Source organism: Taudactylus pleione, unplaced genomic scaffold (assembly GCF_031769625.1).
Source record: "Taudactylus pleione unplaced genomic scaffold, aTauple2 ptg000519l, whole genome shotgun sequence".
Lineage (NCBI taxonomy): Eukaryota > Metazoa > Chordata > Amphibia > Anura > Myobatrachidae > Taudactylus > Taudactylus pleione.
In genome coordinates, this window is record NW_028284921.1 from 2,205,105 (window position 1) to 2,231,299 (window position 26,195).

Below are 26,195 nucleotides of genomic sequence, written 5' to 3' on the forward strand. Positions count from 1 at the left end.
GGTATTTCAACTACTCGTGGACAGGTGGGACTGCCAGAGGTGGACCTCATGGCCTCCCATCACAATCACAAGCTGCCAGTGTATGGGTCCAGGACAAGAGACGCCGGCGCAAGCCTGGTGGACGCGCGGTCAGTGAAATGGACGGTTCAGCTGGCACATCTATTCCCTCCGATATCCCTGCTGCCTCGGGTTCTCCCTAAATTCAAACAGGAAGGCGGTTGGTGGCTCCGGCTTGGCCCAGACGTCCTTGGTACTCCAATCATCGGAGCCTCTCCATCGACGCTTCGTTTCTTCTGCCTCAACGTTGGGACCTGTTGTCTCAGGGGCCCTGCCTTTACCCGTTTCTGGGTCGTCTTTCTTTGACGGCGTAGCTCTTGAGACATCCGTCTTGAGGTCCCGGGTTTTTCGAGCTCAGTCATCAGCACGATGCTACAGGTGCGCAAGCCTGCAGAATTTACCACGGCGTGTGGCATAGTTATTTTCAGTGGTGTGAGTCCAGAAACTACGATCCTCATGTGTTTCTAAGGTTTTGGCGTTCCTTCAGTCTGGTTTGGATCTAGGCTTACGCCTAACTTCTGCACTGTCTGTGTGGTTCCAGCGTAGGATAGCTACTCTGCCTGATGTGCGCACCTTTTTCCAGGGTGTTCTCAGGATTCAGGTTCCCTCCATTTGAACCTCTCGAGTCGGTGCATCTCAAGTGGTTGACGGTTAAGACTGTTTTTCTCCTGGCGATTGGTTCCGGCAGAAGGGTGTCAGAATTGGGGGTACTTTCCTGTCGTCCTCCTTTTCTGATTTTTCACCAGGACAGGGCAGTGCTTCGCACTCGCCCGGGTTTTTTACCTAAAGTGGTTTCTAAGTTCCACAGTAATCAGGAAATTGTTGTGCCGGCATTTCAGTCACCTGATCTTTCGGCTGGTGAGGCTTCCTTAGATGTGGTCCGTGCTCTCAAAGTTTATGTGGACCGGACTAGTTCCATTCGGAAGTCGGATTCCTTGTTCGTCCTCATTGCTTTTCACAAGAGGGGTTGGCCTGCTGGCAAACTAACTTTGGCCCGTTGGCTTCGTTTGGTTATTTGTGAGGCTTATGCACAGGAGAGTTTGCCTGTTCCGGCCTCTGTTAAGGCTCATTCTACTCATTCTTTGGGTCCCTAGTGGGCTGCTAGCTGTGGTGCCTCCGCTGTTCAGCTGTGTAAGGCGGCCACGTGGTCTTCCATCCAGACTTTTCTGAGGTTCTATGCTTTTGACACCTTCGCCTCTCAGCATGCATCCTTTCGGCACAGGAGCATCCCCGCCCTTAGTAGAACTGGTTTGGGACATCCCCATGGTCAACCCTGTGGACCCACTATGGACCCTGAAGTAGAAAACAAGAGATATGGTAAGAACTTGCCTTTTGTTATCTCTGTTTCTACGAAGTCCATAGGGTCTACAGGGCGCCCGCCCTGACGCACCTGACTTCATATGGGCTCTGTGGCTGGTCACCAGTTTTCCGTCTCCCTTTCTATGAGTATGGTTCTTGTGTGTTCCAGTCTTCCTTCTCTCTTTTTTTCCTCCTCCGGCCTTGGCTACTTACCAACTGAGGTGCCTGTGGCTCAGGGACGGGTATAGAGGAGGATGGACCCAGTGCATTCTGGGAGCAGCAAAAGCTTTAACTGTGGGGTGCCCCTGGATCCAGATCCAGCTATACCCCAAGGTCAACCCTGTGGACCCTATGGACTTCGTAGAAACAGAGATAACAAAGGTAAGTTCTTACCATATCTTTTGTTTTTCCTCTGATAATATATTTAGGTTCCCAACTAGACCCAAGTTACTTGCAGCAGGTATCAATTATATGATTACATTATATTGTGTTAACAGCGCCAGGAAGGGTAGGGTTTTCCACTACATATTGTTTGATATATATAGATCTGAGAGAGAGAGAGAGATACACACACACACACCGTGTGTGTGTGTGTATATATATATATATATATATATATATATATATATTATATATATATATATTATATTGCAGTACAGATTGGCACTCAATATAAATAAGATAATTGCACATTTAAAATGGAACTGTAAACGTGTACAAGTACTGTCAGTGACTGCACAGCGTTTATATGTTTATTATAAAATATTTGTGTTGATATTGATGGATAATCATAGCAGAAATGGCAAACTATTCCATACAGCTGATTTTGTTTTTGGTTTAAACTAAATATCCATTAATATGTTGTTTTTTTATGTTTATTTCAGTTAAAGCAGTGTTAAAAAAGAGAGACTATGGCACTAAATACATGAAGAATAACTTCATCACCGGGGTACGAGCAATGAATGAATTCTGCCTTAAACCCAGGTATTTTACCAGCTGTTGTAGAATACGGTCAGTATTTTCTTTCCCTACACCATCTTTCCAAAGACATCACTGGAAAAATGGCACCGCTGGTTACAGGTATGGGCCAGGGTTACAGGTATGGGCCATCCATATCTCTTAAAACTCCACTGGTACTATGATCTTCATCTTAGTAAACAATGAGTCTTAATAGTAGATTTAGTAGTCCTGGTAGTCTTAATAGTAGGTTAAAGTGAATTTGACTTAAATCAAAATAGAAAATATTTCGGTCTTCAATTTTTTACCCTTTAAGAAATACAGCATTGCTTACAGTGGTATTAGAGGTTACAGTGATGTACACAATTATAGGTTCATTAATATGTAAGATACATTGCTTCAACATAATACTGAACAAATGAAAATGGAAGCGCTAAACTGAAGGGAAAAAAAAGTTTTTTTTTGATTTGGTCAAAATTTCATATCTACTACACAGGAATCCTTAATGTACACATCAATCATCTCTCCGATTGCATACAAAATTTTATATTTACAGTCTTACCCCACAGAAAATGAGCAAGCCGAGGGGGCTATCGGACGGTAATAGGACATGTCCACAGACGGTTAGGCCTATTGGGAAAACGCTATGGGACTTATTGGGCTCAATTCAATTAGGTGGGAGGTCCTTGGAAGCACGAGTAAGTGTGGCTCTATGCCACACTTACGGTACTGCCAGATTTTTGTTTTTGGTTCATAGCCCCATAGAGCTGCGTACAAAAATTTGCTAAACTGGTACAAGATCGGGACGCATTGTTAAATCCAACTGAATTTTTCCAAAAGCTTTACTAGGGAAAAAACATCCTGTATGCTCTACAGTGGCCATCAAGTCATCTTGCTATGTGAGATGGCAATCTGCACTGCAATGCCAATTATCTGGGTGGGGGTTAATTCTTTGCTGATCTACATTTTTCCTTTGTCACACCAGTGACTTGGAGCCATTGCGGAAGATTAGACGAAGAAGTCCTCACGATGACACTGAATCGTTTACTGTGTACCTAAGATCAGATGTAGAAACAAAGTAAGTACACAGAATATTTAAGCAGCAAATTTTTGGTATGTGAATATTTTTTTTAATAAATATTTATTTAAATGTGTTTTAGTAAGAGCTATGTCGGTACTACAAATTACATTCCTTTTCCATCTATCTGGGGGATACCTTACATCTGGCTTATGCATAGTGAAGGGTGGAGTCGGACACTAACTAGTTTGAAAACTGGCTCCTATCCCCTATATAACCCCTCCCCTTCCACCGTAAGCTCAGTCTTGTTTTAGTGCCTTTGGAGTAAGGCACTGGCTAGTTCCTAGCTTTTAGTTAGGTTTATTTTCTTTATTTTGTGTGCTTAGTTCCTGGTGACAGGCAACAAGCACTAACAGAGTGAGAGTTAGATAGATTAGGGGTCTGTGTGAACCTGTATCCCACTCTAAAGACAGTCCCTGAGAGTGTCACCAAACTACCATGTCCCTGGGTCTCTTTCCATGCCAGACACACTTCTGAGGGGGCTGCAGGCAAAAGGAGGTAAGATTTGTACTATGTATATAAAAAAAATCTTATTTGCCATTATGAACTGCTCCCCGACACACACTGCTTTTGAGCGGCTTGGCCAGGCTTGTGTTTACTCACATGCCTGTAGAGTTGGCTTGTCTCACAACTGCCACATTACCACGCCGCATTCAGTCCCCTGGGGTGCCTTCACTGGACCTCTGGAGGGATTATGGAGCAGCAGCATGCTTTAAGCTTTTAAGGAGAGAGGGGCTTGCTGGGTTCCGAACACGGAGCTGCCGTGGCACGTGGAGGTCGCGCAGCGGGTGACGTCTTCAGGCCTGGCCATGGGCAGTCTCCAGAAAACCGGAGGCTATGGATTACAAACAGGTGTCCTGAGTGAGCAGGACGACGCGGCTGGCCGCGCCTCCCCCAGGTATTTAATTAGCAGCAAGTACAAGCTGCTGCAAAGCCAGGCTATCAAAGAACGGCTGAGATCTGCACAGCACAGCAAATACTGGGGGACAGAGGCGCACAAGCTAAACAGTGAATAGGATTATTACTTGATGTATTTAACCTATTTTTTCTGGGCTTGTGTGTGTATATGTGTACACACACATGTATATGTGTGTGTATGTATATATATAATATAATTTTGCTGCAATGTTTTTTCTGAAAATCTAGGCAGTGTCATATAGGGGTATGTGAGATGTATTGCGTTTTGGTTTCTGCAAAGATTTTGGTCTTTTAACAGTCCAGGTTTTTGTGCAAACACATGGGTTAATGGAATCTTAATTAACCTCTCTTGTTTCTATTATTTCATTCAGTGCTACACTTCTTTCCATGGGAAGTTAGGTAGCTATCGGTTTGGATTAGACTTGTCTTTCTATTTCAGCACGGCTAAAGACAAGGGTTCCAAAAAACAAGTCACTGTTTATACTTGTATTAAATGTAAGAAAAAATTGCCAAAATGTACGGTCCCAGGGTCGCTCTGTGTGATTGGGCCAGGTGTATGGCAGACGCCATAGGTAAATGACGTTACATTCAGGAAAATTATATGATAACCGTACTGTGCTTCTTTTCTTGTCTGATCCCTTGGTAGAGCCAAGATGAGCTCAGAATATGGGACGATGTCTTGCTCAGATGGCTACATCCCTAAATAAAATTATACTGTCTGCAGGGGCTATAGCCGTTAAAAGACGTTCAAGCCATTCTTCACTTGATTTTCCTGGAAAAGAAGCATCAGCTACTTCTTCCCCGGAAGAAGGGGAATTTGATTATGACTGGGAAGACGCCTCAAACTGGTAGGGTGATTCCCATTCAGATTCAGGAATTTCTATGTTGATAGAGGCGATTGGAGTAACTCTGCAGTTAAAGGATACAGCTGTTATGGAGACTAGTTCAGTTTCCTTCTTTAAACATAAGAAGAAACATGTATCTGTTTTCCCAGAATTTTTACATTTTGGGGAAATATTAAAAGAAGGCTAGTTAAAACCGGATTCTAAATTTCGTATACCGATAAAAATTTAAGGGTCTTTACCCTTTTTCAGAAGAGGATACCAAGCTTTGGGAAGTTCCACCAGTGGTGGATGCTCCTATTGCTGGGTTGGTCAGGAATACTGTTATTCCCACAACTCAGTCTGTAACTCCTAAAGTTCCTATGGATAGAAAGAGTGAGGCTGTACTTAAATCTTTATTCACTTTGTCAGGAGTATTGCGGCGGCCAATTCTGGCTAGCGCCTGGGTGTTGAAGGCTGTCAATCCTTGGCTGTACCACATGACTGGTTTTCAATCGGGATGTGTCTGAAGTGAACTCTTTAGCTGATCAGATTCCGGAAGCTTTAGACTATATAGGTGACGCTTTAATGGATACTATTCAGGTACAGTCTCATTTCAGCTTTGGCGGTTCCGCCTAGCGCTATTCCGCCAGGTGTGCGCTATGGCAGATATAGAATCCAAGCATGCTTTGGAGGCATTGCCTTTTGAAGGTTCTTTGTTTGGGTCAGAATTAACTAAAAGCCATTAGCTTCCTGTAACTACACCTAAAACAAAATCTCCTAGGTTTCGTTCCTTTCGAACTCAAGGCAGAGGAAGCTTTCAGGCTTTCCAAGGTATGCCTAGGGTTTCCTGAAAAGGGATTGTAAGGGGACAGAAGTCTCCCTGCTGCGAAGCCAACAGGTCAATCCACATGACTGTCTAAGGACTGGGACCCTTCCTCTGGTAGGAGGTTGCTTACTCAAGTTCCGGGAAACTTGGATTAATTCCAATCCGGATTTTTGGGGCAGTCAAATAGTAACCAGGGTTACATTTTGGATTTAGAGGTTCCTGTTCCAAAAATATTCTTTTCAACCCCTCTCCCTGTGGAAGGTTGCAGAACGGCGGTTCTCATGCAGGCAATTTTTGCGCTCTTCGACTCTGGAGTAATTATTCCGGTTCCTGTACTACAGCAAGGCCAGGAGTTTTACTCCAGTCTTTTCTTAGTAGACAAACCAAACTGGGCTATGCACATACTGGGTAAAATGGTAGCTTAATTCGAAACCGTTCCTTTCGCCAGATTTCACAATTCACCTCTACAAAACCAATTGCTTCATCGATGGGTGAAACCAGACCCTCGAATTAAACAGGCAGATGTTCAGATTATCTCTGCAGACCCGGAAGTCTCTCCAGTGGTGGCTACACAAGGCAAATCTGAACAGAGGTTGCCAACTGTCAGTAGTAAATTGGACCATTGTTACCACAGATGCCAGCCACCAGCCTTAGAGGCTGGGGGCGGTTGTTCTAGACAGACACTTACAGGGTCATTTGTCCACGAAACCTCTCTTCCCATAAATATACTGGAACAGAGGGCAATTTGATATGCATTGAATCAGGTTAAATACCAGTTGAGGAATTTACCAGTATGAATCCAATCAGACAATGCCACAGCAGTTGCTTACGTAAACAAGCAGGGTGGCACACGCAGCTGGCCTGCAACGAGGGAGATTTCTCACATCCTTCATTGGGCATAAAATTGGGTTCCAGCTATTTCAGCAATTTACATTCCGGGGGTAGACAAGTGGGAGGCGGATTTCTTGAGTCGACAGTGTGCACTCAGGGGAATGGGAATTACCCCAGGAGGTGTTTGCATAAATAGTGGCCAGATGGGGATCTCCAGACATAGATCTAATGGCTTCTCGTCTCAACAAGAAACTTCCAAGGTACGGATCTCGGTCCCGAAATCCTCAGGCATCTCTGGTGGATGCCTTGACAGCACCTTGGGTGTTTCAGTTGGGATACATATTTCCACCTCTGGTAATGTTATCAAGGGTAATCCAGCGAATTCGATTAGTGGCACGGCCGGTCATTCTGGTGGCTCCAGACTGGCCGTCAGTCATTGGTACACAATTCTTCAGGCCATGTTGGCAGACGTTCCATATGATCTGCATCCAGATCTGTTGCTTCAGGGTCCATACAGTCACCCCGATTTGCCTCATTTGGCTTTGACGGCATGGTACTTAATATTTTGAGGGCCAAAGGGTTTTCTTAGAGTGGTCGGTTCTGACGCTCCCCCCCCCCCTCCCCCCCCTTAATTATTTGCCTTTGGTATATCCCAGATATACCAGATGGATGAAAATGGAAATACGAGTTTTACTAACCATCAAATATCTTCCTGGAAGTCCATGTGGGGGATGCCAAGGACCCTCCCTTGTTTGGTTCATACTAGATACCTGTGGTTTCTGGTTTCTAACTTAGTCTGTGGCTCTTTCTCCGGCTATGTTAAGCATTAGACTGAGCTTACAGTGGAAGGGGAGGGGTTATATAAGGGATGGGAGATAGTTTTCAAACTAGTTAGTGTCCGACTCCACCCTTCGCTATGCATGACCTAGATGTAAGGCATCCCCCAGATGGACTCCAAGGAAGAGATTTTACAGTGAGTAAAAATCTTATTTGTTTTAAACTGAGCCGAACGTTTAGAATAACTCCATTGTTGCAGCATTGTTAGATAATCAGTGACCAACAAGATTCATTTGAGTTTGGGTTTTAGCCAGTCCTTCGCTTCAAACCCAATATAATGTAACACTTTCTCATTTTATATAATTTTGAGTATATTAAAACAGAGCTGTACTCATCTCTGCAGACGGCATGAGCTTATGAGGGAAATCCAGGACCCCACCTTAATTTTTTTGCAGTCAATAAAGACGGACAATAACTTAAGATCATTATCAACAACGTCATATTACCAGTCATGTCGTGGTAACAGGACATAATGTTCCGCTGTGTACTTGCGTATGTAACACTGAATAATTCTTTACACAGGGCTTTGGAGGTTTGGGGGAGTCCTGAAGCCGTTTTCAGGGAACGGAAGTTAAGAAAAGAAGAAGAGATCGCTTATCGAGAGAGTGAGTTGTAATACTGACACTTTACTATACTGTAAGATAAAATAAGCGGGGCCATTCCCAGGAAACGGGAGTGTCGTCCCCGATTTCCAGGAGGGACGAAGCCAGGGTCTGCGTCGGCGGGAAGCTTCAGTTCACACAGCCTGACCAAAAAAGCGACCATTGGTGACGATGGTGATCCCAGTCTGTGGCGTTGGTGTGATCGCAATTGCAGCAAGGAGGTGTCTGACACCACCTTCTGCATTTGCATCTCAGATGGAAGGATTTGTAGAGCTGCTTGTGTGTGGCTCTGCAAATCCGCCCATCTCTGAATCAGGCCATAGGCAGTCACATCCCATGGTGCATACAGCTCTGCATTAGGGATGTGCAGGCTTGGATAGGTTCGAGTTTGCACGCAGAGTTCGGATTTTTCCCTCAAAAAAACGGGACTCAGAAAAGGCAAAACGTCATCCTGCATGGACAAACCTCATCATTCCTGGACTTTTGTCCAGGAATGATGATGTTTGTCCATGCAAGATGACGTTTTGCCTCTTTCTGAGTCCTATTTTTTGGAGGGAAAAATCCGAACTCTGCGTGCAAACTCGAACCTATCCAAGCCTGCACATCCCTACTCTGCATAAGGGCCAATATACAGAGTTTCTCTGAGCTTCTGTTGAGCCCAACTTACCCACAAGTGACCAGTGACACAGAAGGTGGAAATTACAATGGTATGTAGAGATTCATTATTTAGCGTATAAAGACATATAAAACACATTAAGGGGCTTTTATGGAAACCTGTGTACAGGTTGATGTGCAGCAAAGCTGATATACTCTGTAAAGTCCAGTCACTCTGCTAGTACACTTACATACTGAAAGGAAACATCTAGTTACTGTAGGTTACAGCACACTTTCTGCCCTATTTTTCATGTATATTTCTCCCCTGTTGTTTTCCGGAGTAGGATCTCATCCATCACTGCCGGTCTTGCTTTATGTTCTCGTCTCACTCATGGATACAGTACATTTTCATTTGTAGATCAAAGTGGTTGCATTGAATTGATCTTTGTTTTTCTTCTTGATTTTAGATGTATTTAAAAACCAGAAACTTTTAAAAGAATACAAGGACTTTCTAGGACATACCAAGGTATGAATATGTTCTGTGCAAACATTTTCTTATAACCAGCTCATGCATAATACAGTGAAGATGATATCCCCGCTCATAGCAATGCTCTCCTTCCATGGCCTGCACACGCCAAGGAACATTATGCATTGGAGCAGTGAAAAATGTTGTATGTCCCAATTCGGTCTGAATCAGACTTCTATTGTGTAGTAGGTTGGAAGAAGAAAGCAAAAATCTGATTTGTTCTCAAGGGCTACACTACAGTTTTACTTTTAATAAATTTACATAAATGTCCCAGCATACCTTGTGTTTTGGATGTACACATGCATGATGGCAATGTTCTGCCAGCATCTGGAAATGGCTGTCAGCAATGTGTTTGTGTGAGGTTAGTTAGCTTTTACATATGCAGGAAAAGTCATCTAAGTAAATGATAGTGTCTATAGCAGTGGTTCTCAACCTCAATGTTTCCCAACAGGTCATGTTTTCAGGATTTCTGTCTGTGGAAACAGGTGGGATAATTACTGACCCAGCAAAATAGAGTAACTCACCTGTGCCTAATTAAAGAAATCCATAAAACCTGACATGCTGGTGGTACTTGAGGACTGGAGTTGAGCACCTGCTTGGTTTAAAGCAAAAAATTAAGCATTTTTCCCCATTATCTTTGTTTTCACAATCCTTTTGTATTTTTCATATTTTAAATGTAGTGTTCTTTTCTCTTTCGTCTAGGCTGGGGGACACTGGACCATGGGGGTTGTAGGTGGGAAGGTCTGGATTTGGCACTAAACGCTGAAATCTATAACTCCTCCCCTCTACTACTCCTGACTTCAGTGTAAATTTAGTGCCTGTGGAGAGAGGTACATTGTATTTTAGGGTAGCGGCAGCCCTGTTTAGTATAGGTTTTTACTTTTATTTGTCATTTTTTAATTTTTGTTTATATGTTAGGTGCTGTGCGCGGCTTATAGCAGCGTACAGCCGGAGTGTAGTGGCGGGGAGAGCCGCATCAAGGGGGGCAATGGCGCTGATCACTTCCCCTGTTCTATGCACTCCGGTCTCTGAGGAGACAGTCTGGGCCCAAGAATTGTGCGCTGCTGTTACCTGGTAGAGGGGCAGGCAGTTAGCGTGGTCCTGGAATGGCGGCCGCCATCTTGCCAGGTTTCTTGTTGGCGGCTCCTGTGGGGAGAGCGCCTACTACAGACCACCCGAAGGTGAGTGCGGGTTAGTCCAAGTGCTTTCCCCACTGAGGGGAGTAGCACTTGAGGGAGAAGCCTTAGGGCTTGCTCTGTATAGCGGGGGGAGGAGCCATGGACTGCTGCCCCCCCCCCTGCTCTCCAGCGGTAGAATGGAGACTCCAGAAAGCTGTGTGGACTGTTCCTGTCTTCATAGTGGGACAAGCCTGGCCATCATGGAGGGAGGACAGAGAAATGTCAAGCTCCTTCCCCTCTGCGGGGTGCAGCTAAGTATTTTGCAGTTATTGTTAAATCTTTTCTGTGCCACAGAGAGGAACAGACTCAGACACTGCCAGCCCCTAGTTTACCCGCACCGCCCGCAGCAGGGGGAGGGGGTCGGTCACCAGGGCCTTGACCCAGCTTGGGTCCATACTGTGGAGCGCACAGGTGCAGGGTTTGAGAAGGTGTCCTCCTATATGGAGTGCTTCTTTGAGGATCCTAAACTCTGCACTGTTCATAAGTGTCTTCTTCCATCCAGGTGGCCGTTAGTAGGGTCAGATCCCGAGGAGGAGGAGGGGGAACTCCCAGTAGAGGAGGTTCCGCTCAAAGAGGAAGGTTCAGAGTCCGCGTCAAGTCAGAGCGTGGAGGACCTTATTATGGCGGTACGTCAGTCTTTGGACTGTCTGGACCTTGACACCGCAGTTATGACGTTCAAGCAGAGGCGTAAGAGTTATTTGTTTTCCGGCTTCTCAGGAACTCGCGGATCTCGTTGAAGAAGCCTGGAAGACCCCGGACAAAAAGTATACTACTCCTCGTAAGTTTGCAACCCTTTATCCTTTTCCACAGGAGCAGGTCGCTAAATGGTAGCTGCCTCCGAGAGTGGATGCGGCCGTTGCTCGTTTAGCCAAACACACGGCTCTGCCGGTCCAAGGGACTGCTTCCTTTAAGGATCCGCTGGATAAAAAATTAGAAGAATGCCTTAGGAGTATTTTTATGGGCGCCAGGGTTGTTATTCGCCCGCTGTTGGCATCAGCATGGGTTTCTCGAGCCATGGAGAAGTGGGCTGACAAGTTAGTGGCGGGCCTTTCCAGTGACTCATCCAGAGAAGAGTTGCTGGAACTGGCGGAACAGATTCGTGCGGCAGCAGACTGTGTGTGAGGCCGCACAAGATGGAGCGCAGATGTCCTCTAGAGCACTCAGGCTCCGCACCTGGGAGGCGGATGCCGATTCTAAACGCGCTTTGAAATCTCTCCCTTTTGGCGTGGGCATCCTGTTCGGCTCCGAGCTTGATACTTTCATATCCCAGACGACAGATGGAAAGAGTAATTTCCTGCCTGTAGTTCCCCAGAAGCAAAAGGGCTCATGTTTCTGGGTCTTCCGTTCTTCCTTTCGAGGGGTGGGGGGGGTTAGGTCAGACGGCCCGAGGACACTCTTTCCCCAGCAGGGGTTCTGCGCCACGGGGTAGATTGTCCGGTGCATTCAGGCATCTGGGTGCTAGGGCATCTGGGTTCGGGGAAGGTGGGGGCCGTCTCCTCCTTTTCAGAGAACGGTGGGTAGCTTCGGGAGCAGATGCCTGGGTAAGAGGCGTTGTCTCTCAAGGTTATGTGATCGACCTAAGGGGGCCACCACCGCAACGTTTCATTGCAATGCCCAAGAAGCCGGAGAAGAGACTGGCTTTAAACCAGGCTATCCGTTCCCTCTGTTCAGAGGGGGTTATAGCTCCAGTTCCACAGTCTCAACAAGAACTGGGTTTTTACTCAAACCTGTTCCTGGTCCGAAAGCCCAATGGCACTTATCGGCCAATTTTAAATCTGTGAGCCTTGAATGCCAGCCTATGGGTGGATCAGTTCAGTATGGAATCACTCTGGTCGGTGATCCAGGGTATATCGGCAAACGAGTTTTTGGCGTCTCTCAATATCAGAGACTCACGTTTCCACATACCGATTTGGGCAGGGAATCATTTGTTACACAGGATGCCGGCAGTTTCAGCGCTGTTCATACCGGGGGTAGAGAATTGGGAGACAGACTGCCTCAGTAGGACCACTTTCTTACCAGGGGAATGGTCTCTCCACCCGAAGGTTGGAGGTGGATCTGATGGCGTCTCCCCACAATTACAAGGTCCCTCGATTTTGTGCGAGGTCCAAGATTCTTTGGCGTTCGCAGTGGATGCAATGACAGTTCCCTGGAACTTCCATCTGGCCTACATTTTGCCTCCAATTCCCATTTTACCAAGAGTACTCCGTCGAGTCAGGGAGCAGCAGGTTTTAGTCATCCTAGTGGCTCCAGACTGGCCGCGCTGGTCGTAGTTCTCCACGGTTCTCAAACTAGCCGCAGGTCCAGGTTGGCGTCTTCCGCTGCGACCAGATCTTCTTCTGCAGGTGCCATTCTATCACAAGGACCTACCTCAGTTGGCTTTAACGGCCTGGTTGTTGAGACCAAGCTTTTAAAGGCTAAGGGATTTTCCCCTTCAGTCATTGGAACCATGCTCCGGGCGCGGAACCAGGTTTCTGCGCAGAACTACCACAGGGTTTGGAAAACATATCATGTGGTGTGAGCGACGCGGAGTGCATACTTCTCAGTTCCGCCTTCCAAGGTTTTTAGCATTTCTGCAGGGTGGTTTGGAAGCCGGCTTACGGCTTCAATCTTTGAAGGTACATATTTTGGCTTTGTCCATTTATTTTGGCTCTCCTCCCAGAGGTGCAGACTTTTTTTTTTTACAGGGGGTCTTGCGAGTGCAGCCTCCATTTCAGCCTCCAGTAGCACCATGGGATTTACTCCTGGTTCTGTCGGCACTTAAACAGGCTCCGTTTGAGCCTTTGAAATCCGTGGACCTTCGGTTTGTCACGTGGAAATTAGTTTTCCATATGGCCATTGCCTCGGCTCGGCGGGTTTCGGAGTTGGGGGCCTTGTCTTGCAAACCACTGTTTCTTGTTTCTATGATGACAGGGCTGTTCTCAGAATGGTTCCTTCTTTTCAACCGAAAGTGGTTTAATCTTTCCACTTGAACCAGGAAATAGTTTTTCCTGTTTTTTCACCTTCACGTTCTTCAAGGGACCAGGACGATCTGTCACTGTTGGATGTTGTCCGGGCCTTGCGGATTTACTTAGTCAGAACTTCGGACTTACGTCGCACGGACTTTCTATTGATCCTCTACGACGCCCACAAACGTGGCTGGCCAGCCACGAAGCAGTCCATTACAAGATGGCTCCTCTCAGTGATCTCGAAGGCTTATTCTGATGCGGCTCTCCCGGCTCCAGCCAAGGTGTCGGCTCATTTCACTCGGGCTGTGTCGGCCTCCTGGGCGGCGCGTCACGGGGCTGAACAAGTTTGTTGCGCAGCTACCTGGTCCACTGTCCACACGTTTGCGCGGTTCTACAGATTTCGTGCTTTTGCCTCCGGGGACGCCCATTTTGGATGTACAGTTCTTCCGGTCAGGCAACCTGAGCGTTCCCTCCCCTGGAGGCGGCTTTTGAATGTCCCATGGTCCAGTGTCCCCCAGCCTAGACGAAAGAGAAAAGAGGATTTTTGGTACTTACCGTTGAATCCTTTTCTCTGAGGCAGGCATGGGGACTCTGCATTCCCTCCCTCACGCTCAGTCGTATTGAGTATGAGTTATGATTTAGGTACTTTTGGGCCATCAGTTTCGGTTTTTTTTTGTTTTGTTTTTTAGTGTGACACTGTCACTGACCATTGCTTCTCCTTACCAGGCACTTTTGAAGTTGTACTGAAGTCAGGGGTTGCAGAGGGGAGGAGTTATAGATTTCAGTGTTTAGTGCCAAATCCACACCTTCCCACCTACAACCCCCATGGTCCATTGTCCCCCAGCCTGACTCTGAGAAAAGGATTCAATGGTAAGTACCACAAATCCTCTTTTCTTTAGCTAATCTTCTACATAAATACAGTGGCTTGCAAAAGTATTGAACTCCCTAAAAAGTCAAAATATTTGTCTCCTAAGCTGGGTACACACGATAGATGGCAATGACAATCGTATAGCGTGTACACCCAAATTGGAGGGTGGCTAGAAAGAATCCATTACAGAGGAAGAACCACATGAAAGCACGGCTGAAGTTTGCCAGAATACGTCAGAGTGACCCAGTTGAAATGTGGGATAAGGTTTTGTGGTCAGATGAAACAAAAATGGAGATTTTTTTAGCCCAATTCAAAATGCTATGAGTGCCGAAAACCTAACATTACCCATTCCACAGCAAACAGCCTCCCAGTAGTGCAGTATGGGAGAGGCAGCATCATGTTGTGGGGTTGCTTTTCTTCAGCTGGGACTGGGCATCCTGTTAAAATTACAGAACTGATAGATGATGCAAAATACAGGGAGATACTGCAAGTCAACCTGCTACAATCTGCTAGAAAAAAAGTAAAGCCTAGGAAAAGGTTCGCCTTTCAGCGGGGCAATGATTCCAAACACAAGGCCCAAACAACACTTGGTTGAACAACAAACAGATGAATGTTCCACAATGGCCAAGTCAAGGTCCAGATCTAAGTCCAATTAAGAATCTGTGGCACCATTTAAAAAATTCAGGGCCTGATTCAGACCCGCTCGCGAGTGCTGAGCGCTCGCAAGCGGGTTGATGTTGGCCCAGTGTGCATGCGCACGACTGAGCCGGCTCCGTTGTGCGTATGCGCGAGACCCGGATATCGACGGGCAAGCCGTCACTCTGGGTCTCGCACCAATGGGGGCGTGCTGTCGATGTTGAGTGACAGCACGCCCCCTTTGGTGGGCGTGTCGGGGGCGTGGCTGCCCAGACGGAGGCGTTACCATGGGAACGCCTACCGTCTGGGGCCGGCCCCACTGACATCACAAGTGAAGTCAGTGGGAGTGCTTTCGGCTCTGATAGAGCCAAAAGCACTCCAGGGCTTGTGGCAAAGAGACCCTACCACAAGGGTTTCGTCACAATCCCGATGCTCTTGACCATCGCGACCATCTTCCTGGCCGCTCGCTATAGCTGTGGGCGGTCACCCACAGCTATATGAGTGGCCAGGAGGCCGCTCTAAAAATTAAGAAGGACGGCCCTGATTCAGAGCGAGCGCTCTGTCAGAGCGTCCGGCTCTGAATCAGGGCCTCAGTCCACAAGCGTCATCCAACCAACCTGGAGCAACTGTGCAAGGAACAATGGCCAAAAATCACTTCCAAACAGTGTGTTAACCTGGTAGAAACTTACTGTACCCCTACAGACTTAAACCCGTGATTGCAGCAAAAGGTTCTTCTCCTAAATCCTAGTCTGCAGGGGTTGAATACTATGCTGGCAACATTTTTAGGTTTTAATTAGAAAAAAAAAAAACATTCTGCAGATGAATTATGAGTTTGAAAATTTACTTTAAGAGCCTACTGGTTCGCAATAAAAATACTGTCAGGAATAACCAGTGTCATTTGTAATGCAGACACATCTGTTGACTTTCTATGGGGGTTTAATACTTTTGCAAGCCACTGTATATGCGTTAATAATCTGATCTTGGGATAAAACTCTGTACATTATAATTTTATGGGTTAAATAGTATGTCTGCTTCTAAGGAGAATTCATTCCATCATATTTTTCATGATACTATTATTTTTGATCTCCATTTCTAAATTACAGATCATATTTATGCCTTTTGTTGCACCTCACAGACTATAGCATTGTGGTATTGATTTTCAGTTGCATTATTTGCTGTTTAGTGCTCTAGGTAACACAGTAACCTCTTTCTTCACTATTCTTTATTCCCAGAGATTGATCCATTTTTTTGTGCAACATACAAGTTGTACATGTATAATGGCAGCATATTCAGATTATGGGCCAGATTCAATTAGCCACAATAAGCCTGAAACTGGCGTTAAACGGCTTTTCCCTCAAAGTTTTCGGGGAAAAGTTATCGGGCATTTCAGATTCCGGGGCTTTTCGCATGGCATAAAGTCTGTTTTTGACTTTACGCCAGTGTTTTTCCAGTACCCTGGAAGGGTGAAAAGTTTTTTTTTTTTTTTTTTTAAATCCCTATTTTTGGGTAAAAATGTCAGGTCTTGCTTCAGAACCAGAGACGGGTCAAATAAGTGTTTGCATGAAAACTCTTTGTTTACCACATCTAATTGAATTCCGCCCCTATCTGTGCTAAGAACACACCATATATAATTTTATAGTGTAGCTCAGGGGTAACCAACCTCAGTCCTTGAGAGCTAATAACAGTTCAGTTTCCAGACCACGTAGCTCGCGCACAGTTGTATTCATTTCTCACTAACACATTTCACATTTGAAAAGATCCACAGGTGGAGCTAATTATTTTACTGGTGATTCTGTGAGGAGACCTGGAAAACATGCACTGTTGGTAGCTCTCGAGGACCAGGGTTGGCTACCCCTGGTGTAGGTTTAGTATAACTTTAGAACAAGTAAGAGAAAGGTGCGCTGGTTTACAAACAATATTATCCTGAATTCAAATCGGCAGCTCTCAGTGGGCTCTGCAACCCACAGTATATAGGAACAAAGAAATAGAAAGTGCAGCGCCGTATGGAATTCAGTAATGAGAAATCTGTAATGTCCCGTAATGCAATCTGTAAAGCAGCAGACAAATGTGACACATGTAAATGTTTCATATGAAAATAAAAGCAGTATTATGTTTTCAAATAAAATCCTTACATAGTGTAGTAACTATAAAATATTTTATCTGAAAAATGGGAAGTAGTGAGTTTACCTGTAGTGAATATGTGGACAGCGGCATAATACAGACTCAGTAATAATGCTAATTACAGCAGTTTAACCCTGTCGGCATTATAGCTCTAAACATAATACTGTAACATCATGTTTATAGCGATAATGCAGACACTGGACTGCTTTAAATAGCATTAGTATTGTATCGGGATCACGCTGCCAACATTAGAGCTATCAACGAATCTTACCAGTCACCTTCAAAACGTCTAATAAAAATATTTACTTTTTTATTATAATTGACGTCTGGGATTTTCGATAACATATTCACTGCGCTACCATTGTGGCCCCCGGGTGGTCAACGCTATTGCACCAGAACATGCCTTTAGGCCTGAATATGTTCTCCCATCTGCATATATAGCAGGTTTATCAACTGTGAAGATTGTGGGTGCTCTTTACAGTAGCGACTACGTTTATACAACCTTACCCTGTGCTTTAGCTGTGGATTACTCCTGAAGAGCTCTTAGCATTAATACTGTAGACTATTAGAGCCACAAATGAAATGTCTAATGTATTGCTATTTCTCCTCTAATAGAAGTTCAGGGTAATGACCTGAGATATTGCTTAATAATGAAGCTATAAATCACGCATATTGATTTGCTGGAGATGCTCATTGCAGTGCTTGGAAAAGTCTACACTGCATTTATTGTGCCCATTACATTTCCTGTTGATTGGGATTTGATGGGAGATTATGTATTGACATTAAATTCATCATTAAGTGTACTTATTTACGTTAAGCAAAGCTGATGCCAACTGGTTTCTTAGAACATTTATATTTTTTGTTAAATCCTCAAAATAGTTGTCTGCTATAGAATTACTATTCTCTCAGCAGTCCCTAATATCTATCTCACCAACAGAAAGCTGAGTTATATATCTCTTGTGTATAAGTGAGACCCCGAAGCAAACACTCAAGGATGCAGCCATACACCTAATATAATGATTTACAGCAATGTGACCCATATACGGACATAAGCCAGGTGTTTGCATATGTAGCAGACATAGATCAAAGCCGTGGTAGTCCTTTGAAGTTGGACTATGAAGAGTCCTCATCTCTGTCCTATAGTGATTTTGAAGAAAAAGGACATTGACTTGCCAGTTATTATTTTTGTGTATGTGTATATATATATATATATATATATATATATATATATATATATATATTTATTTTCAACCGATCCGAGGGTTGTAGCTACAGACGCTGGGCTGTGACTTTAACCACACAGGAATTTGTTTTAAACACGTACCAAGTCACAGTTGAAGCACAACGAAAGTTGGCGTGGGGAAAAAGCTGCGGTCCGTGCATCGTATCTATTCGTATTCAGAGTCAGTCATTCACTCACAGATGTACAAATGTTGCACATCAAATTGATCAGTGCAATCTAGCAATGTAGTTCTGTCGCTTCCAGTTTTATTTATGCGAATAAGATGCTAATTTTGAGCGTAAATGACGCTTGGCCGTGTTGCTGTGGTAAACCAGAGGTTAATACACACTAGCCCATTGATTCCGACTAAAGTGCGGAATCAATGGGTTTTCCACGCGCGTTAAACCCCAGAGGATGCGTTTTCTCGTGGAGTTTTCCACCGATTCACTAATTAAATTGGCCGGCGCTTGTAAATCCCCACGGCTAATTGGATTCCCCCCCTTATATCTTGAAGCTGATGCGTTAGAAGCAGGAAAAATGGGCAAGCGTAAGGATCTGAGCGACTTTGACAGTGGCCAAATTGTGATGACTAGAGGACGGGTAAGCACATTTCCAAAAAGACAGGTCTTGTGGAGTGTTCAATGGTCAATACTTACTAAGTGGTGTTTGGATTGACAATCGATGAACTGGCGATGGGGTCATGGGTGCCCAAGGCTCATTGATGTGTGTGGCAAGCGAAGGCTAGCCTATGTCGTCCTATCCCACAGAAGAGCTACTGTAGTAGAAATTGTTGAAAACTTAATGCTGGCTACAGTATGAACAAAAGGTGTTGGACCACACAGTGCATCACAGCTTGTTGCATATGGGGCTGTGTAGCCGCAGACTGGTCAGAATGCCCATGTTGACCACTGTCCACATATTTTCTTTTACATCATGTGGATGGTGTGAGGAACATGACAGAGTTCAAGATGTTCAAATTCCCCAGATCTCAGTCCGATCAAGGATCTGTGGGATGTGCTGGAAAAAGAAGTCCAAGCCATGGAGGCCTCACCTCTCAATTTACAGGATTGAAATTATCTGGTGCCAGATACTACTGGATTCCCTCAGAGGTCTTATGGAGTCCATGCCTCGACGGGTCAGAGCTGTTTTGACAGCTTGACAGGAACTTACACAATATTAGGCAGGTTTTTGCAATGTTAAGCCTGATAGGGGTATGTGTATATATACACTATAATATAATTTCTAAATAATGGTAGATTATGACACTTAAATTAGTATTTTATTATTAGTTTTATTTTTACACATAATAAAAAAATGGTAATGCCTGGCTAGTCTTCACAAAGATCAGAATCCAGCTGTATTATATTGATATACACTTAAGAACATTTGCAACGTGATCAAACATTCCATTTTAAATGTGTTCCTCGGCCCCTGCCATGTTTTCTGACATTTTCTAGTCTGAGGAGATCTAACATTTGTATTTGAACACATTTTTCATGCTACCATGAATTCATATCTGAGTAATAATATACTTCTTTTTACCATAAAAATGTAGATAATGCCATCTCACTTAAACAAATGTTCATCACTGTACAGAAGTAAAGCTCAATTGAGATCTGCCATGAAGCCAAATTGCTGCTGTTATTTTTTTTTTTAGAAGTCCAATAAGGTAATATTTAGTGAAGCCAGTTAAAACCTTGAATCAAAATGGGCTTCATCCACTGTGTCATGGGTCACAAACAACAACACAGTGAAGGAAGCTATTTTGCCTCAGGAATTTTAATGGTTCCAAATTAATTTATAGACGGAATATTGCTTTCTTCCACAAAATGGCTGCCTGCTCTGTGTAGATGGAAGGTCTATTTTAAAATGCTTTAACAATGAGTAATCATAAACATTGGTCTAATTTTCCTATAGTACCTCTTCTGCATTAATTAATTTGCTGCACATTTTCCTGTTTACAGCCGTTACATATGGAATATTTGTGTTTGATTGCAGCCTCGGTTGAGCACAGCGTCCATGTTTACCAAGGGTCCTGGTAAAGTTGTAATGGTTGCTATCTGCATGTGAGTTTTACCCTTGAGAAGTAAATACAGGATTTATTTTACATTTACAGTATGGAAATCTTTTTCATATCCTGCCTACAATTATCATTCAAATCATATGAGTTGATTTTTTAAGTGTGTGAAATGAAATGTAATTGAACAGTATATCTATATTTTATTTTATTTCACAATCTTTTTCATTTTTATTTGATATTCTTATTTTAAACACACTTTTTTGCTATTTAGTTTTTGTTTTTTGTTTTTTTTCACAATTGAGCATGGAACAGAGATATTGTTAGATATGTGTCTGCCCTGTTCTAGATTGCATTCCTAGCTAACACACAGCATCTTTTGATCCTGATCATATTTATTTGTATGCTTAGATTATAAGCTTCTCAGAGCAATAAACCCTATGGTCACTGTCATCAATAATGAAATTGGCATACTTCTTACTAACCACACAATGACTTATTTACTCTGACATATGAAATGCAAGTGCTTTGTGCAAATGCAGTCCATTGATATTGATGTGTTCTCCCTTTTTTGTTTTTTCTCCTCATGAATCCAGAAATGGCTTAAACTTTTTCTTCAAGCTGTTGGCCTGGGTGTACACAGGTTCTGCTAGCATGTTTTCTGAAGCCATTCACTCCTTAGCCGATACTTGTAACCAGGTAAGGAAAATGTGCAGTTTTGTTTCTCAAAAGCATGGAGTCAGCCTTCGTAAAGCATCAAAATGTAGACATGCCAATGAATTACTTGTTGGCATGGGGTGAATGAGCTGCATTGGCGCAGCCAACGTACCGTTGTATGGGATTGATGTAGGCAGTGCAGTACCAGCCCAATATTTGGCACCAATGCACAGTACACTCCAGAAAGACTTTACTCACCAACTCTTCGGTTGATTAAACAATCTTGAGAACATGATGTTTTTAGTGTACTCACTAGTGATTTATTGTTCAATTCCAAACTATTATCTAGCCTTTGTTAATGAACAATCCGCAGAAATGTGCACGATATCTGCTCATGGTTTTTTAGAAGTGTTGTGCAGCAGGTCAGATCCAATAATCTGATCTGACTGGTTTTATAACGATAACGGCCCTAGGTGAAGCGTGTACACTCAATCGACCTAATTGCCTAGTGTGTACCCAGTTTTACTGTAAAGGTGCGTACACACTAGACGATATTTTACATGATTTGCCCGGTTTCGAAGCATCAGAACGACAGATCGTGTAAAATATGTCCAAATCGTGTCCACTCGCGATCACAATGCAGTTGCGCGTCCCCGCAGGTCGTACATCGCATCTTCAGATCTTGTCTACAGCAGGCAAGATCTGCCAATCTCGTTCAAGATCCGACGGCGTATCGCACAGTATTTTATGCCTGTACGATATGTCATCTGGATCCGCATACGATGCTTGCAGGCATGGATCATGGAGATCCGTCATGCTGCAAGCATGAAGACTCAGATGTATGGATGGACCATACCCCCCCCCCCCCCCCCAGACGAGCAACCAGCACCCGCGCTCAGTGCTGGCTGTGCAAAATACGGGGGACAAACGACATAGGGGTCCCCTGTTTTAAGCACAACCAGCACCAGGCTAGTTGGAACCAGCCCTGGTTGACAAAATACAGGGGACAAACGACGTAGGGTATCCCCGTATTTTGCGCAACAAGCGCTGGGCTCTGATCCGGTCCTGGTTCTGGAAACAGGGGAAAAAAATGAGTAGGGTCCTCCCTGTATTTACCAGAACCAACACAGAACTTTTTCTAGCGGGGGGCTAATGCCACAGCCAGGGGAACCCTATCACTGGGTCCCTCGGGCGAGTCACCCCTGGGCGGTGGGTGCTGGGTTGATAGTGTAAATGTGGTGTAAAATATAAAAATGTAAATATTTTATTTTGCAATAGAACTACAGGTCCCAGCAAGCCTTACGGGCCCGCTGGTACCTGTAGTTCTACAGCAAAAGCAATATTAAAATAAACACAGGACACGTACTGTACAAAGTAAAAGTTTATTAAACATACATGCACAAACACATGTACACACACATGCACACACTATCTCACATACGCACCTATGTAGTCCATCGGTCCCCTTGTCCAGTAAAATCCATAGGGTACCTGTAAAAAAAATATCCATACTCACCATCTCCTATGCGATGTTCGGGTCCTCTTCGTTCCATGTAGGCAAGCCATGGGGTCTTGGCAAAACAAAAAAATGCAAATACGCGAGCCACCAAACACAGTACCGTCCTTTTGCGGTGAGAACCGCAAAGGTAACGTAAGGTTACCTTCGCGGTTCTCACCATTGACTTCAATGGTGGGAACCACTCATTGGCTGAGAGGTGGAAGGCTTGCCTCTTTCAGCCGATGAGCGCTCAGCGGCGGGGTTTCCATAGTGAAACTCCGCCGCTAAGCTCTTATTCGTCCGTAGAGGATCTGTCTGCTATCCTGCACGATCCAAAGATCGGCAAATCATGTCCTGGAGTGCTGGGGAGCTGCCGGGAAAAGTTCAAGGGAAATTGCTCACTCCATCGTAGCCCATGGACGAAGGGGAGAAACCTGTTTTAGAAAGATAATCAATGGGTGTGTGCAAGTCCAATACTAATGATGATGGTTGCGGAGGGGAAAACAGTGGGCGCACGGACTTTCTACATACAGGGGTGGATTCTGGCATTGGCATAAGCTAGTCCAGAATAGCTGCCTCAGAACTCTTTTGTTTTCATTTATTTAGAGTTTTGGCAAATTACTTTAGAATATCTGTTCTACAGTGTTTATATATGCCTTAAATTGTGTATTGTGAGAGTGTACATTAAATCATGTGTAACTTCAAATTCTATAGAGGTCTGCGTAGATGACAGATTTCTGTATTCCCTATTTCAGGCACTGTTAGCATTGGGGATCTCACAGTCTGCACGGACACCAGATCCTGGGCACCCGTAAGAAGAGTCATCTTTACATTTACATTCTGCAATGTCTGAAGTTTTAATACTCTGTATCCAACTAGTTCTAGAAGCAGCTATCTGCTGACAGGAATGGGCTAAATCTTTTATCAAACTTCAAGTACATATAAACAATTTGACATTACTTTTTAGAGACATTAACATATCTCTCCCTCATCTTCCTCTCTACTCTTCAGTCTCTCTATAACGCTACTAGCTAGTTACCACTCTGCTTCTGCCAATCCCTCCAATGGTTCCCTATCCCAGTTAGAATTCAATTTAAACTCCTTATTCTAACCTACAAAGTTCTTACCCTCTCCCCCTTCATCCGTACTCCCTCTCTCTCACTGCAGACAGCTGGGGATTGTCATCTCTCCTCCCCATTAATTCCCACCTCTCACTACCATCTCTAAGACTCCTCCCGTGCTTCTTCCCCATTGATTTACCAACCTCTCACTACCATCTCCAAGACTCCTCCCGTGCTTCCTCTTATCTATGGAACATTCTTCTTTCCCTTTCCTGCTTCCCCCATTCCTTCAGATGCTGCCTCCAAAATCACATGTTCACTCATGCCTACTGAACCACCTGGTGATCCTTACCCCACCTTCTGTCTCCTCAGTATCACCAGTACTACTTCTTCCATTTAGAATGCAACCCCTTGTTTCATTCCTCCCCCTAACGTTTACATAATCATTCCATTCCATTACGTGTATGTGTGTAATGATGAATTTGCTTTAGTTATTCATAGATATGATGGTCACCCTGTAATTTTGTCTCCTCTGCTGTATCTCTGCTGTACGGTGCTGCAGAACTTTGTTGAGCCCTAGAAATAAAGTCTAATATTAATAATCATATGGGAAGTCCCAGTTACACAACCAGCCTAAAATTCAATTTCTGAAGGTTATTTTTAATCCGCTTCATTTCTGAAATATAAGGTGCATCTGTTGCATACTCAAAGGAGCCCAAATATGTACATAAAAACTCAGAGTATACTTGGACATTTTTTGGCTCTTAAGCATCACCCATTTCAGTCTTCAGTTCAGTTACCCCCAAGCTGCTTGGCAGGGTCAGAGTTGCACTGAAATTTCGGAAGGCCTGTGAATTGGGAATGAGTATGCCATAGGGGTAGATTTACTAAAGTGCGGTTTATGAAAGCAGCCAATCATCAGCAGCTTTGACCAATTAGTTTTAAAAGCGCAGTAGAAATTATTAGCTTAGAAATTATTAGTAGAAATTATTATTTCTGTTGCCGTTTTTAAACCTTCGGTCAAAACCTATGATCGGCGGATTTGACCAACCGCGCCACAGTAAATGTACCCCTAAATTTAGATTCAAGTTGGAAGAAGGGGGACATTAAAGATTCAGTACCTTGAACGATCATACCACTTTTTGTTGGGGGTCATCTTTTGACTAGACTGCATTGGTGCACTTGTGATTCGGCCTTTCAGACTGACTTTTAAATGATCACAACATTACTTAAAAAAAAAAAATCATGATTGTCGGAGGATATTTATAGCGCTGAAAACCTATAATGTAATGTCTAACTTAAACGTTTTTGAAGTGTCTTATGAAATTATCCGAAATGCCAATACATTTTTTTAGGCCTTTTTTAAAAAAATTATTATTATTTTTTTTTTTTAAATATCCAATTTTATAGCATTCTCTTCACAATTTAGTTGAGTTGTGAACGTTTTTATACACATCTGTAATTTCTGATAATTGTTAAACAATATGAAATATTTCTTCTAAAATTATTTTACTAGAGTTCAGTTCCTATGGCTGCTTTTAGCCACAGATCTATTAGACCTGCCTTTGCACCTGCCCAGGCCACCACATTCATGTAAAGCATTTTTTTGTACAATCAGCCTTTCCCCTGAGAATATTAACCAGCTATTTGGACTTCTAAATGCTTAATAATAACAAATGTGAAAATGTATTTCCTGTATCACAATATATCTAAAATTGCACAGAGCGACCAGAGGTATTAAATTCAGAATGGTATTCAGTGAATATTTAAATACTACCCTGTTCATTAAACATCTGAATGCATTAAAAAGAAAAAAAGGGGGATTAAATCAATTTCATCAGCAGCTGCGGTGCATAACATTTATACAGAATTAAATTACTTTTTTTTTTTATACACTAAAAAGGGCACAAAGTTATAATACTCTATTATATTGTTCTGCCCCATGCTTAGTTTGTGTACTTTTCGCAGTACTTTATTTATTTTTTTAAATAACATGCAATTGTTACTGCACACAAAGGACATACAGGAAAATAAAAACAAGTACATTGCCTAACAAGCGGTGACCAGTAACCTGCATCATTGGCAGCACATGTGGCAAGTCTGTTTTATAGCAGAAGTCTTCTCTTGTGCTTGTTTGAAATTGGGATTTGATCAGGCATGTCTGGAAGTCTGGTCGCATTTACCACTTAACCACTTGTACTCAGTCTTCATCCAACCAGACAGGAGGGAACCCTTAAGTGATCTGGTCCGTCAAATGATCCTGTCTGGCCAATTTGTTTATAGTTGTGGAAAGCCAGTGTTAAGGTGCGTACACACTGGGCGATAAAGTGGACGACTGAACAATATCGTTATCGTTCAATCGTCCACTTTATCGTCCATTTTTAACCCCATTAAGATGAACGATAACGACAACGCGCGTTCCCGCGGGTCGTTCGTCATTATCGTTCATCGGGCTGAAATGCAGGCCAACCTGACGATCTCGTCAGGTTGCTGCATGTCAGGGAATCGGGGAGAGAGCCCGGCGCTGAACGATATCGTTAATGATATCGTTCAGCGGCTGTGCTCAATGTCATGAACGACATTGCGCACGGCCTGCCGGGGACAACACTACACGATATCGCTCAGGGAGCAAGAGTTTTAAAC

General features: G+C 43.8%; 1 protein-coding gene across 1 annotated transcript in view; it reads left to right on the plus strand.

The window, feature by feature from the left end:
* Positions 1-26,195, plus strand: part of SLC30A9 (solute carrier family 30 member 9) — a 99,153-nt gene that overhangs the window by 35,388 nt on the left and 37,570 nt on the right. Inside the window, exons 4-10 of the mRNA XM_088450574.1 lie at positions 2,241-2,340; positions 3,299-3,391; positions 8,150-8,232; positions 9,291-9,349; positions 20,318-20,385; positions 20,933-21,035; positions 23,247-23,302. Coding sequence (XP_088306700.1) covers positions 2,241-2,340; positions 3,299-3,391; positions 8,150-8,232; positions 9,291-9,349; positions 20,318-20,385; positions 20,933-21,035; positions 23,247-23,302 — 562 coding nt within the window. The remainder of the gene's footprint in view (positions 1-2,240; positions 2,341-3,298; positions 3,392-8,149; positions 8,233-9,290; positions 9,350-20,317; positions 20,386-20,932; positions 21,036-23,246; positions 23,303-26,195) is intronic.